Below are 15,335 nucleotides of genomic sequence, written 5' to 3' on the forward strand. Positions count from 1 at the left end.
ATTTAGGTGCACTGAAGTTCAGCTGTTTTAAAGTAAATATTTTCAATTTATAAGTCAAATAAAAATAAAAAATTTTATGACCTCAAGAGTCCTGACAAAATATTGTAAAATGCTATAGGAAGACACAAACCGTTAAAGTACCGAGAGCTTAAATTGACCAGAAAAGAAACAAGGAAAAGAAAGAAAGAAAAAGATACGGAGGTGAGTTTCAAGAACAGACGCTTAAGATCATCTGTATGAGACACATTTTACAAGCATGAAAAATTCCTTATGAAAGCATTAAAAGAAACGATCAAGAGAAATAGTAAAAATGCGATCATTAAAATAAAATTAAAAGAAAGTAAAAAGATTTTAATTTAAAACCAGCATAGATAGACAGTGCGGACGTAAACTTTTGAATACATATTAATCAAACTGAGAACAGGTGAGTCTTTAACCTGGATTTAAATACACTGAGTGTTTCAGCTGATCTAATGTTTTCTGGAAGTCTATTCCAGATCTGTGGAGCATAGAAGCTGAATGCAGCTTCTCCATGTTTAGTTCTGACTCTAGGAACTGATAAAAGACCGGATCCAGATGACCGGAGAGGTCTGGCTGGTACATACTGGGTCAGGAGGTCAGTCATGTATTTTGGTGCTAAACCATTCAAAGCTTTATAAACCAGTAACAGAACTTTAAAGTCTATCCTCTGACAGACAGGTAACCAGTGTAAAGACCTCAGAACTGGACTGATGTGGTCTACTTTCTTGGTCCTTGTGAGAACCCGAGCAGCAGAGTTCTGAATAAGCTGCAGTTTCCTGATGGATTTTTTTGGTAGTCCTGTAAAAACACTGTTACAGTAATCAAGTCGACTAAAGATGAAAGCATGCACTAGTTTCTCCAGGTCCTGCTTAGACATCAGATCTTTAATCCTTGAGATATTTTTGAGATGATAATAGGCTGATTTAGTGACTGCCTTAATGTGTTTATCAAAATTTAAGTCTGTGTCTATCACTACACCCAAGTTTCTGGCCTGGTTGGTAGTTTTTAGTTGAATAGATTGGAGCTCTGTAGTGACGTTCAACCTTTTTTCTTTAGCCCCAAAGACAATACCCTCAGTTTTGTTTTTGTTTAATTGAAGTAAGTTGTGAAACATCCAGTCATTAATGTCCTCAATGCATTTACCAAGAGCCTGTACAGGNTTTAGAATCTTCTTATGTTTCATTTTCTGTTTTCTTACATAAAACAAAGTTAAAAATAAAGTAAAGCTACTCTAATGTATTATGTGTTGTCATATTTTGATCTATTTTTTATGACTAACACTTTTTTGGGTATATTTTATCAGGTAAAAGTGATGGTGTAACTTTTTATAGCTGAAGTGTTCAAGGGTTAAAAAAAATGAAGTGTTTTTAATCTTTGAATCCAGTAGGTGGCACCAGACCCTCGTTTTTGTGGAGGTCTCATCAGGAATTCTTCAGGTCGGGCTGAACTTCTCCAAACCTCCATGTGTTCATGTTTGGTCCGGCTCTCCGTGAAGGAACCGCTGAGATCCTTTGTGATCTGCTTCAGGTTTCCAAATCAAATGGTGTTCCCTCCCTCCTTCACAGCAGCTTATGTTTCCACATGCACTCCTGGATTAAAAGTGTGCTAATGAGCAACACTTGCAACACAGAGGAGTCACAAATGTTTGCATGAATGTGGGACAGAAACTGATGTTTTCTTTGTGAGAGCTGAGCGGAGTCGTGGAAGGTCACGAGGCCGTCCTAATCCTCAATTCAGAGAAATCTGCCAGGACAAACCAGACCGCATTCCGCTGAAGGGAACCCCCAACAAGGAGTTAATATAAGACTTAAACCATCAGCACACCTAATCCACCAAGTACACGGTTTCAGCACCACAGCACTCCCACAGTGAACCTGAATGATGTTGAAAAGGCCTGAATTAGTCTAAATCCAGAAGCAGATTGTTTTCTGTTGTTTATCTATGTCTCCAGGTGAGGCCGGGTAAATCATCCGTTTGGACAGACGGAACAGAATCATAAAGAACAAATGATCCATTTAGGATTTCTGACACCAGATTTTTAATTACTGACAAAACCATCAACATACCAGTTGCACTAAAGGACTTCTTAAAATCATTTTCTGCTCAAAACACTGTTTCCTAAATCTAAACAAGTTCATCCAAAATTCTCTTATTTTATCCTAAAAATACAATTACGTAATTTTGTGAAGTTCTCAACTTTGTTTGTCACAATAAGTCTAGATGTTTTAAGGCAGCAAAACTATTTCTTTTCTCACACAGACTTGAACATTTTCACACTTTCCTTGTTTAAATTCTCAAAGATCAAATCTTTATATAAAAATAAGTTCCGTAATTTAGAGTAAAAACAAAGATTTTATGTCAAACAGAACACACTTATCATTTCTGGAGCTGCAGATCATGACGTGGGACTTCTGAAACTTAGTGGTTTGACCAATCACAAAATTCAACCGTAATACTTATATTATAGCACGCAGACGAACTTTGGCAACAGACAGAACTTTTAAAGCCCCGTTTATAGAGGACAACAGTCTAAAAAAGTTGATTTAGGGTTTGGTAACCCTTTAAAATACCTGCGGGCAGCGCAGCAGTGTCCATTTTGGCTGCACATATTACATGTGCCCAACATGAATTTCCATCACATGAATAAATTCCGCTTCTCTTCTGGCTTTAAATCAGCTAAATGAATGTCACTTGAAAAATGCATACAAAGGACCCTCATTTTCATCATTTTCCTGCTTCCAACTCAGAAAACTTTGGAGGTCCATGTATATCATCAGAAACATTCCTTGACTTTGTGTTTTCACTTCCTTTCACAAAAAATACATCCCTTCACTCTGTGTTTATTCATTATTAGTTTTTTCAGGAAGTCGAATCAGCCTTTCCCTGGTGGATTTCAGAGTAAACTATCTGAAAGCGACAGGTATTCGAGGACGATTCCTCCTGCCAGTATCGATAAACTGCGGCTGCTTCCAGGATGAAATGGGGAGAGCAATGCGTGGAATGTGGTAGTTGGCGGTGCAGATTTCGACACATAAAGCGCACCAGCATGCAGACACTTGCCAGCGTGTGCGTGCATGCGTTTGTGCGCCTTTAACCCCCCCTCCCAAAAAAAAGGCTGGCAGTGACTGGCCCAAAAATCGGATGTTTTCTCATCCGAGCGTTTCCCGGACACACCTCCTTCTTCCTTATCGCCGGCTTCACATTTGCCTCGCCTTGAAGGAGACAGAAGGCTTTCTTAAACAAAGATGTGAGCACCTCCTCCTCCTCCTCTTCTGCCTTGGGGCCAGAATAGTTAATGAGGTATTTTGTCTTTTTTTAGGACCAGAGGAGGAAAGTGAGAGGGGGAGGGAGGAAGACAAAGATGAAGTGTGAGAGGAAACAGGCCTGAAAAAGCGCCGAGCTGCAGGTGTGAGGCCCAGTTTCTGTCCGAGCGCTGATCTGCAGATTCATGCAGGGTTTTAGTGGAACGTCAAAAAGGGAAAATGAATCCTCCAAAAAGAGGAAGGTGGTCCACTGAGAAGGAGAAGTGTGCCAGTGCGTGCCTCTGCAGCCTGCAATTTCAGAGCAAAAATAAAAGCCAGCCAGTATAATCAGCTGAAACGCACCAACCAGATCCCTCACTCCGCCCACCAGATACAAACCCTCCATTCTTGGATTTTTTTTCTCATTCACTCCAGCGGGACGCCTGAGAGCAGGACGTTTGGACAGGAACTGACCAAAAAAAGTCCCCTGACGGGATCAAACGCAGAAAGTTGTGACAAATCCAGAAGAAGGAGAGCTTCGCCCTGAATTTCTTCACAAGAGGCAGAGATAATCTGCACAGCTGTTCCACGAGGAGAAGAAAAACACACAGATAAAGGCAGAGAGGAGGCGCACAAGTGTGAAGGGCGACAAAAGGAGACCGACGAAGGCTGGGGAGGCGATAAAAGGGAGCGATCCGAGTCGAAGGCCAGGGAGGTGAAACCCAAACACCTGACATGACTTTAGCGGCCGGAATGGAGGTGCAGCCACACCGGAGCGGCCTCTTCTGAAGGAGAAAAGACAGAGGAGTCGCCTTCGACGGAGAGGAGAAGAATTCTCATCATGATTTATTCAGCTGATCTCCCAGTTTCCAGCAACTCCCGCGGGAAGAGCAACTTTGTCCCCGGATAGAATGAAGAGAGGAGCGCAGAGATACCTGTGAGAACCCGTCTGCTCCTCCTCAGAGAACTTCCTCCCTCTCCATCCCCTCACTATGTGGATGCCAGCTGCTCTCCTATGGATGCTTAATCTCAGCAGCTTGTGCTCCGGACAGGACTACACGGACTATTACCAAGCTGGAGACGTGGGCACGCAGGTAAGGCTTACAGCCGCTGAGAAACTCTGGCAGAAAAGATGAATGGAGGAGCGAAGGGACAGACATTTAAAGTGATGTTTGTCCTTAAAGAGGGATTTAACCCAAATGATGGGTGTCCTTCCTCACTTACGTGGAGCAGATAAGCTCTTTTACAAGACAAACAAATTACAGCATGCAGGGTAGTCATTATGACCAAGTCCTTAAGCACTTCTGCCACCTCTAATTGATGTTTGCCTCCATGTTTCTGCACAAATATGACTTGCATTTAAACAGTTGTAAGAAAAGGCTTCTGCACATGTTGCCATGTTGAAATGGCATCAGTAAAAAGATATTCAGGGTTTAGAGAAAGAGTGTCAAACTCAATCACACAAAGGGCTAAAATTCCGCGGGCCGAACAAGAAAAACACTCTAAAACTACATTTTTAAAACTTTAAAACCGTAACTTTTTAACATGATTATAGATATATAGTACTACCTGTGATAATGCTAGTGTGAATGCTGTAAGATGAATTTGGCTGCTGAAGATCCTGAAATTGATAGCTGAAAATGATGAAGCTGATAGCTGAAAATGATGAAGATGAAAGCTTAAATCACTGAAGCTGATAGCCAGCTAAAATATTAGCTACATGTGAAATTAGCATAAAAAAACAAAACAAAACGTAGGTTACCCAAAACAGCTAGCATGTAGCTGAAAAAATAGCTACACTTCAAAATATCCTAAGTGAAAAAAGCTTAAATTAGCCAAAATAGCTAGCATGTAAATATTAGCCTAACTCCAAAACAGCCTAAAAAACTTTTTTTTTTAAAAGCCTAATTCAGCCTAAATCAGCTAGCATGTAGCAGAAATATTAGCTAAGCTCCAAAACAGTCTAAAAAATCTTAGTAAATACCAAAATATTCCAAAAAGCTAGCAGAATGCCACTTTTTAAAACTGTAACTTTTTAACGTTATTATGAATAATAAAAATGCAGGAATATTATTCCAGAATAAATCAATTTAAACCTTAAATAACTTTCAATATTTTACTCTCCATAAAAACATGTTTTTTCAAAATTATACAAGTTAGAAATGAGCTCAAGATAACATCGGGTCATTAATAACAATAAAATAAAATGATCTGGAGGGCCGGATAGAATCACCTGGAGGGCCGGATCCGGCCCCCGGGCCTCGACTTTGACACATGTGGTTCAGAGGATCTGTTATGTTCCACCGAAGGGTTCAACCAGCAGATATGACGGTGAGAAGGACGGAACAGTTTGATCCTGGGTGACGTTCAAGATCGTACAGCCATGAAGAGATTATCAACTAAAGCTGGATTTGATGCGAGAAGGTCATCTGTAGTTTGACACAGATCCAACTTCTGATCAGCAGACATGCAGGTGGAAAGACTTATGGCATCCCTGAAATTTAGACTGGGAGCAACTACAACCACAAAAGCAAAAGGACTCAGGAAACTCCTGCTTTAAAGGGAAGAAGCATCATGAAAATAGAGCAAAAACTCCTGACAGAAAGTTGTTGGAAAATCTTTGAGATTAGCTCAAAAGTTTGGACAATAGTTACAACTGTTAGAAATCAAACTGTGAAGCACGGGGGTGGAAGTTTCATAATTTAGATTTAGCGGTAAAACTAGCAGATAAAAAGACGGTTTGAGCCTGTTAACGAGGAAAACCTATTTTTTTCCTTTCTAGTACTGAAGTTCCCATGAGCTTACGAGGAAAAAAAGAAAGAACATCAGCGACGAATGAAAGGAGCGATGCACAGATAGTGGGATCATTTTACTCCCAGGAATCGGACGTTTTTCCTGGTACCAGCTTTTCCTGAGTGGGGGGTAAACGTTACGCAACAACATCCCACACCTCTGCCAATACCAGGCGGGAAAACGGACAGTCGGGGGTTCAATTCCCACGTTTAGCTGAAATTCTGACAGCAGAATTCTGACATATCCGGTGCAACATAAGAAAAGACTCGATAACGGGAATTTTTCTACAAACAAGACCACGACAACACAAAGAAAATGAACATGTTTTATGGTGAAAATCAACAAATACAAAAATCTAATTTAAATTCTGGTTTAGTTGAAATCGATTCGAGCTTTCTATTAATAATTTCGGCATAAATGTGAAAAGTTTTTTTTTTTTTTGTATCTTTAAAGAGCCTGCATCACATCCTTTCTACAAAACAGTTATTTGATCAAATTCTTATAATTCATTTGATCTTTAGCCCTCGAATAAATCTTGTCATTTTAAGTTCACCGTCACCTTTGCTCTAAATTTTTAACATTATTTTTAGCTTTGAAATAAATACTATACTTTTAAGTTTCAGTTTTTGGTCCATTGTTAGAACTTCAAAATAAAGGTGCATCTGTTGTGGTCATTTTAAGGTTTTTCTTGAAATGATTGTGTTTTACTATCCATCTTCACCGCCCCTGAGTGAAAACAGAAAGTGCCTCCTGTCCGTGTGCAGCTTCTGATCTCAGAGACGGGAATTCTCTGGGAGGGAATTCTTACAGGAAAACCTCAAAAGTTGGTTCCAGTTAAACTGAAATTATCTCATTTTTTTCTTAGGAACTGCTAAATTATCAGTGGAGTAACAATAACATGGAAACACAGTTCATTGTCCTGACAGATCTGAATGAGGCTGAAATCTGCCCAATGTTTTGTTTTTAAAATCCCACCACAATCATTTTAGGATCTTATTCAAGGCGCTATGACGTTTTCAGCTGAAAATTTTATAAAAACTAGTGTTGTTTTCCGGGACACTGTTTCTGCAGAGCAGCAGGAATTCATTAGAAATTCGTCTTCAACCATTTGGGTGAAGCATGTAAATAAAAAGCTCTGTTTGCATGTTGTACACCCCCTCACACTCTACTAGTGCAACAAAAATGACGAGGAATATCTCCACTGGGGAAACTTTTCTCCGCGCTCATGAAGCCTCTTCATCGCTCTGGTCAAACCTCTTCTCCGCTGGTGAAACCTATTCCCGATCCGATACTTTTATAAGATATTTAAAACATGGATAAACTGAAGAAACAGATTAGTGTTGTCCCTTATTTATATTTCATTAACCTTCTTTTATCATTAAAAACTTAAATAAAACACTTCTGTGAAGTAGCTTTAAAAAACAAGTAAAAATAGATAAAATATAAACTATGAAAAAAATAAAATTTTCTTGTTATATAAGTGATAATTAGTCATGTGATAAAGTTTAGTGACTTTAGCTTTAACATCTTTAGAGCTATTGAACATTTTTGACCAAATGTGATTCCTGTCATCATTTAAAATTCTTATAAATAAATGATGACTTTGTTTTAGCATGAATTTGATGAGTGTTCATGAATAGCTGATATCATTATTAGTTTTAATTTATTAGTTTTATTTATTAATTTATTTTTAAGGTTATGTGCTTATGTTTTAAGTTCTTAAGACATCACATTTTCAGTTTTATTACCACAGTAGTTAATTTTTTTAACTGTTATTTCTCTGTCAGATAAATAAAACAGGCATATCAAAGGACAGCTCGGGTCCTAAGGAGTTAAATCACGGAGCTAGCATGTAGCAGTTAGCAGCTGCTGTGTAGCCATCTGTCTGCAGCATGAAGAGCTTCACATTAAAAAGAAACAAAAAAATACATTGTGGGTGGAGTGGAAGTAGCTTGATGTCAGAAATCTTAAAATACTGATGTCAAAATTTCTTTCTCTGTTTGTTCCGTTTTCAGAATACTTTAATAGAAACAGAAAGAATTGGTTGTTTCTCTATAATAGTTCAGAAAAAAGAAAAGTTACCAATCACACACAGGTTTTCATTTAGTTTTTTTTTTGTTTTTTTACAAAACCTCAAGCAGGAATTGTAAAGCACCTCCACGGGCGGGCAGGAGTGGTTCCACGAGTGCATAGGACTACAGGAGCGCTCATTGTGCTCATGGAGTTTGATATACGCTCGCGGGGGACTATTGGTGGAAATGTATCGCAATATATCCAGTCGTACAGTTTTGAATTAAATGCCAGCTTAGACACAGAAAACCAACAATCTAGCCGTCTAAACTGGAATGGAGCAGAGCAGGAAGTTTGTGGCTCGCCCAGAGTATTTTCTATAATTCTGAGCTTAATTTTCTTAATTTGTGTCCTCCATCATCAGAACAATGACACAAGAACATGTTAAAAACAGCATTTTCATTTTTTGGTCTATGTTTAATTGTGATGCACAGAAGAGGAGTGATCATGGTTTGGGATTGTGGGTGCTTTTCATTAAGCCTGTCAGACTAAAGTAGCTAACAACAACCAGATGATACAACTTCCAAAAATGTTTTGGTGAAATTGTTAGTAGAGGGAGCTTTAGGCCTTTGGTGAAAAACGTATCGGGACAGCAGCCGACAGACGTGGACGGAGACCACCGGAGAGAACGATAAGAGCCCTGGGATCCGGTTTCTGTTTAGGTAATGCCAGCTGTGCCCGCCTGCCCACCCTAGGCCTGGGAAACTAAACAGCCCCCTCCGCTCCCCCAAGGAAGAATTTACAAGTGCCACTCAGGACACAATAACAAGTCTCAGCTGACGTTCATACATAATCCAGCAGGTCACATCTTTCACTTTCATGGCGGAAAAAAGACAATAAACGTTCTGTGTACTGACCCATGTGGGCCTCAGTGATTATTATTATTCACTCCAGTCAGAGACCTTTTTCTGGAAATTCAACATCATTTCTCACTTTTTCATTCAGGGAATTCACACAAATAAAGATAAAATCAGCAGAAAAGCTCTTCCTTTGCTGAATCGTTGTGTATTTGAGACACACGTGCCCTCAACAACTACCAGTAGCCAAGAGCGGCGTGTTGCAACACATTGGTGGCAGAGGTATTCAACCTAACAACAAAGCAACAAACCCTACACCGTCCATTCTCTGATTTCTGACTCTAAAACAAGTCTAATTTGTGAACATTTTTCTTCATTTAGCGTAAATGTTTGAATATTTGAGCGTTTTTAGCATAAACTCCACCTCTGAGCCTTTTCTGCTGCTTTCTCCAACAACACTGTGTCTCAGGCTCCAGATCTGTCGGACGACCAGCCCGGCCTGGAGACGGTGACGAGCATGGATCAGCTCATCCAGCTCTTCTACCCCCAGCACAGCCTGATACAGCACTGCATGAGGAAGAAGTCATGGCGCGCCTCCTCCTCCTCCTCTTCCCCTTCCTTCTCCACCTCCTCCACCAGCCCCTTAAGCTACTCCAGCTCCGAGGATTTCTGGGTTCCTCTGCGGGAGGAGGCTCTTTACAGGGTGGATGGGACTTTGGGAGGTAATCTCAAAGAAGTGTGTATGGATTTTATGGCAGCGGGGACCCATGAAAGAGGGCAGGGCAGAAAAAAAGGGTCCACATTGTGTGGAGAAGGGCAGTAAACAAGAATGTCTGTGTTTGACAGTCATCCTGGAGGAGATCCAGAAGACGTCGTGCCTGCCCAGAGAAGTGTGCGTGGAGGTTGCCAAAGAGTACCCACAATCCACCAGCCAGTTCTACCTCCCTCGCTGCGTGTCGCTGCACCGCTGCGGCGGCTGCTGCACCAACGAGGCATTTTACTGCACCAACACCAGTTTCACGCTGGTCAACAAGACGGTGAGTCAAACTCTGAGTGCGCTCATCTGGGTCACGCCCACCACCCCCCCTCCCCGGGGATAAGGCCGCGACCCGAACAGTCATGCAAATGTTACGCAACCGCCAAGCGATGACATCAACGCGCGCAACAACGCCCACAGCAGGAGAAGGAAAATACAGTCTGACCTTCACCTCTCTACAACAGCTGATGGAACTGTCTCCGCCCAGGATGGACCGATCCGTCGCCATGGTAACCTTCATCAACCACACGTCGTGCGAGTGCCTCTCCAAGCGGCCGCTCCACTCCATCATCAGGCGATCGGCGACGGATCACCTGTGAGTCCAGCAGCATGTTTGAGCCTCCGTCTCTGTTTGCGTCCGCGTTGGTGACCTCCAGGTGTGTGCAGGTGCTCCCCGCCCGAGCTGCCTTGCGCCTCCGGGTCGCTGTGGGACCCCCTGAACTGCATGTGTGTCTCCGTGGATGCAGTCGGCTTCTCTCAGAGAGAAATGGGTGAGTGTTTGATTTACGATACATCACTTTTAATCTAGAATCATACAACAAACGTCTTACTTCTATAAATTCAAGGTCAAAATTGAACTTTAGGGCGTTGACTTTCCTTAACAATATTCTATTTGTCCTGTTGACTTAAGGATTCTTTGAGGTTCCATCCTTTCATTCATAAAACGGAAACATTTTAACTTAAAATGATCCCAAAACAAACCGACGACTGGTGCTACTTTGTCCACCTGAGGACAGCTGTCCTTCAGTCTTTTTCACATTTAAACCTTGGAAACAAAAGTATCAAAACGCAGTCCAACAAAGCAGTTTCTATTCACTTCCACTGAAAATGAGCAAGGCCATGAAGGTAACCCATTCTATAAGTAAATTTAAACTTTACTAAAGTGGTAGCTATGCTACAGATATGTAGTATCTTTACTTTACTACAGAAGTATCTTTACTGCTGATATGTAGTTTCTTTACTTTACTATAGTAGTAGCTTTACTTTTAAAAAAAAGTTAATGAGAAAAATGAAAAGGAAAATAAAACATTCATGGTGAATACGATGCCAATTTATTAGACACAGATATGCAGTATCTGTACTTTACTGTAGTGGTAGCTTTACTACCGATACATAGTTTCTTTACTTTACTACAGTAGTAGCTTTTCTACGGATATGTAGTATCTTTACTTTACGAGAGTGGTAACTTTACTACAGATACATAGTATCCTTACTTTAATACAGTAGTGGCTTAGAGTCGATTATTTTCCTATAAAGCTTAAATTGATTTAAAAATAAATTAATCGATTAAATTAAATCAGCCCTATTACAAATACATAGTATCTTTACTTTACTACAGTAGCAGCTTTACTAAAGATATTTAGTATCTTTACTTTACTAGAAAAGTATCTTTACTTCAGAAATGCAGTATCTTTACTACAGTACTATGTAAATGGTAAATGGCGTATACTTGTATAGCGCTTTCTATCCTCCTTCAAGGGCCCAAAGGGCTTCACAGTCACAGACCCATTCACACACTGATGGTGGCTCCGCTGCCGAACACTGGCGCCAACCTCCCACCAGAGGCAATTCGGGGTTCAGTGTCTTGCCCAAGGACACTTCGACACATGGGCGGGCAAGGCGGGAATCGAACCCACTCACTTCTGATCAGGAGTCGACCGCCCTACCACTGCACCACGGCCGCCCCTATGTATGTGTACTATGTATGTGAACATACATAGTATCTTTAATTAACTACAGTAGTAGCTTCACTATAGATAGATAGTATTTTTACGTTACTACAGTAGTAGCTTTACTACAAATATGTTAATACTCTTTACTATGGTAGAATATTTAATATTACAAGTACTATCTTTACTACAGGTATGCAGTATCTTTACTTACTACAGTAGTTTATTTAGGTATGTAGTATATTTACTTTTCTACAGTTTTTTTTACCATGTACTATGTATGTTCGAAATAAGGGAGTAACAGTAGAATCTTTACGACAAATTTGTAGTATCTTTACTTACTACAGTAAAGTAGTACTTACTACAGTACTATTTTTACTACATATATGTAGTACCTTTACAACAATAGAATTCTTAATAAAAAAAATTATATTTTTTACTTTACTACAGTAGTATCTTCAATACATACATAGTATCTTTACTTTACTACTGCAGTATCTTTAATACATACATAGTATCTTTACTTTACTACTGCAGTATCTTTAATACATACATAGTATCTTTACTTTACTACTGCAGTATCTTTACTACAGATATGTAGTATTTTTAGTCTGCTACTGTAGTATCTTTAATACATGCATAGTATCTTTACTTTACTACTGTATTATCTTTACTACAGATATGTAGTATCTTTAGTCTACTACTGTAGTATCTTTAATACATACATAGTATCTTTCCTTTTGATTTGACAAGACAGTTTACTGTATTTGGGAAGATAACTGATAAAAAGCTTGCCGGTTTTGAGGTTTGATTCTGTGGTTTATGCGTCCTGTTGGGGTAGCAGGCAGGAATGTTGCATCATGGGAAGGAACTAGTGTGCTTCCGATTAGTCGTCACAGACCTCAATTAGTTGGAAAACTGGTGGTTCGATCGTCAAACTTGTCAAAGGACCCTCGGGCAACGCCATTGTCTTGAGTGCCAGTCAGTGTAATTACAGAGAAGGCAGAAAGTTGTTGGAACGTAACCCATATTTTCCGACTCCGCCAATCGGATGATTCTGATGAATTGAAATAAAAGCCCCTGACGCAATGTTAATTGTGGCAGGAATGTTTTTGTGGCATTTTGCTTGTACTGTCATGCACAGCATCAACTTTCCAGCATACCTGTCAGCTCGCAGCTTTAAATAACCTCCTGGATGGAGAAACTGTTCTGATGAAAGCCCGTTTTAACAGATTCTGTGCATCAGGTGTGCGGTGAAAGTTAACCAAACCTCTGTAAATACGACATATCCGAAAACCAAAAACAAAAGTGAACAAAACTGACGTTCTAGAATCAAAAAGTACAAGTTTCTTTGTGAAAATTAGCAGCTTTAATACTCATAAAGTTCATCCTGACTAACGCGTGTTTTTAGCTAAAATCTACTTGGTAGCTATCATCCTGCTTTGCCACTTTAGTTTATTGTCTCAATAAAAATAAAAGCATCCAGACGACGATTGGATCATTTTGAGAACGCAAACCCAGGTGAACAACAAACACACAAATATGTAGAAAGTACAGAAGATCTTGTGTTTCTGTTAAAACACAACCACTTTTGATTTTGAGGGATTTTAGTGGGAATTATGGGAATTTTTTCAACATTTTTTTTGGATAGCATGTGTGCAACGTAAAAACATGCAACTTCACAACAGAAAATAAACAAAGTCCAGTTTAGAAAACCTTCTTCTACCTTCTGGCTAAAGTTTACAAAATTCGCCTCAACTGAACTGCAGTTCTTTTTACAATCCAAATAAAGCTTTTAATTTAATTTAATATAAATGTATGCAAAGTTTGTAGATTTGTTGGTAAAATGTTAGGCTACAACAAAGAGCCAAGGCATATTGAGAAAACAGTCAAAAGTTTTGCCTCGAATAGAAAAGGGGTTTATCCAAATATACACCTCGCATGAACCAAAAGTTTCATAGTCCTCTATTGTAACAGTTAAGATGTGTTCAACACAAGTATTGTAAATATGCTAATGTGGCTAACATGTAGCATGCTACAAACGAGTTCTACAATAACTTTGAACCCAGTTCTTAAAATCTGACTGACAGACTTATCTCTGGCACTTTTATCTCACTTTATGCACCTGAAAACTCTGATTTAGCATCCTTCCAAAACAGCCAAAACCTCAGAGATAAACAGAAAACAGCTCAAGTACAAATAAAAATTGTTTGACCAACATTACTCTTTGCTATTTTGGTTTTATGGACTTTACACAACACTTTCCCGGTGAGTAATCCAGACCAAACTGATGACATGCAGTAAGCCACCTGAAGCTTTGAGAGTCTGAGATGTAGATTCTGTTTTCTTTGAGTTTTTTTTGTCACCCTAAACAACAAATAGCTACATTGCTAAAATCAAGTGAGAGCTTTTCTCTATGGTTTTCCATTAATCCCTTGAACCAGCGGACTGACCAAATGAAAGATATCTTCTCTTCAAACTCCCATGAGATCATTAAGGGATTTCTGGGTTAGTTTCACCAACATTCAACATTTTAGCAGTTTGTTTTAAAAAATAAGTGATGGATGAACGTCTAGTACACATATTTACTTCACTGGATCAGATATTTTACATAAACTAAGTTAGTCCCTTTCTCACAATGTCTGGTAAAAGCTCACAAAAGTTCAGAAAAGTGACTTATCCTTTGGAGTCTGTTCATGTTAGAACAATCCAAAACAAGCGATGAAGGTATTAATATATTAAAACTCCCCTTTCTGTCTGTTGCAGAGATGCTGGACTCTAGTCTCCTGGCTCTCTGCGGGCCAAACAGGGTTCTGGACGAGTCCACCTGTGACTGCATCTGTCAAAACGGACTCACAGAAGAAAGCTGCGATCCAGGCTGGAAACTGGACCACGACACCTGTAAGATGCTTTTCCACTAGGGAATATTCTATTTTAAAAATATATGGCAACCACTAAAACCAAACCAAATGGGTTCAGGGGAATCATATAAATGATAAATAAAGGAGCTTGCTGCTCCATGGATGGACCCTTTACATTTGATAGCATCAACATTTGAGTAACTTCTCACTCCAAGTCTGATCACACGAAAACTGTCGGTAGAGCTGCCACATATATTCGACTAATCGACTATTAAAATGGTCGACAACTAATTTATCAGTTGATTAGTCGTTACTTTATATTATATGGTGATGGAACGTTGTAAAGTTAAAGGTTATAATGGTATTATGCTAGCTTCTTCAACTATTTAGACACATATAAAGGTTTTTTTCAGGCTAATTTGGAGTTTAGTCAATATTTCAGTTGCATGCTAGCTATTTTAGCTAATAGGATTTTTTTCTTTTCTTTGTCCATTTTAGAGTTTAGCTAATATTTCAGCTACATGCTAGCTGTTTCCGCTAACCTACATTTTCTTTCCATTTTTTTAGGCTAATTTGGCATTTAACTAATATTTTAGCTGGCTATTAGCTTCAGCATTTTCAGCTAGTAGCTTCAGCGACTTCAGCTATCAGCTTCAGTGTTTTTTAGCTATCAATTTCAGCATCTTCAGCGGCCAAATTCAGTTTACATCATTCACACTAGCATTATCACATGCTATAGATCTAGTTTTTAGTTAGTTTAAAGCTAATAATTGTTAAGATGTATGCTTTACATTAGGGCTGGGCGATATGGCAAAAAAATAAAATCACGATTTTTTTAATTTTAT

General features: G+C 39.3%; 1 protein-coding gene across 1 annotated transcript in view; it reads left to right on the plus strand.

The window, feature by feature from the left end:
* The first annotated feature begins 3,242 nt into the window (after positions 1-3,242).
* Positions 3,243-15,335, plus strand: part of LOC112160057 (vascular endothelial growth factor C) — an 18,261-nt gene continuing 6,168 nt past the window's right edge. Inside the window, exons 1-6 of the mRNA XM_024294393.2 lie at positions 3,243-4,357; positions 9,393-9,645; positions 9,770-9,960; positions 10,145-10,275; positions 10,347-10,450; positions 14,396-14,530. Coding sequence (XP_024150161.1) covers positions 4,256-4,357; positions 9,393-9,645; positions 9,770-9,960; positions 10,145-10,275; positions 10,347-10,450; positions 14,396-14,530 — 916 coding nt within the window. The 5' untranslated portion in view covers positions 3,243-4,255. The remainder of the gene's footprint in view (positions 4,358-9,392; positions 9,646-9,769; positions 9,961-10,144; positions 10,276-10,346; positions 10,451-14,395; positions 14,531-15,335) is intronic.

Source organism: Oryzias melastigma, linkage group LG2 (assembly GCF_002922805.2).
Source record: "Oryzias melastigma strain HK-1 linkage group LG2, ASM292280v2, whole genome shotgun sequence".
Classification (NCBI taxonomy): domain Eukaryota; kingdom Metazoa; phylum Chordata; class Actinopteri; order Beloniformes; family Adrianichthyidae; genus Oryzias; species Oryzias melastigma.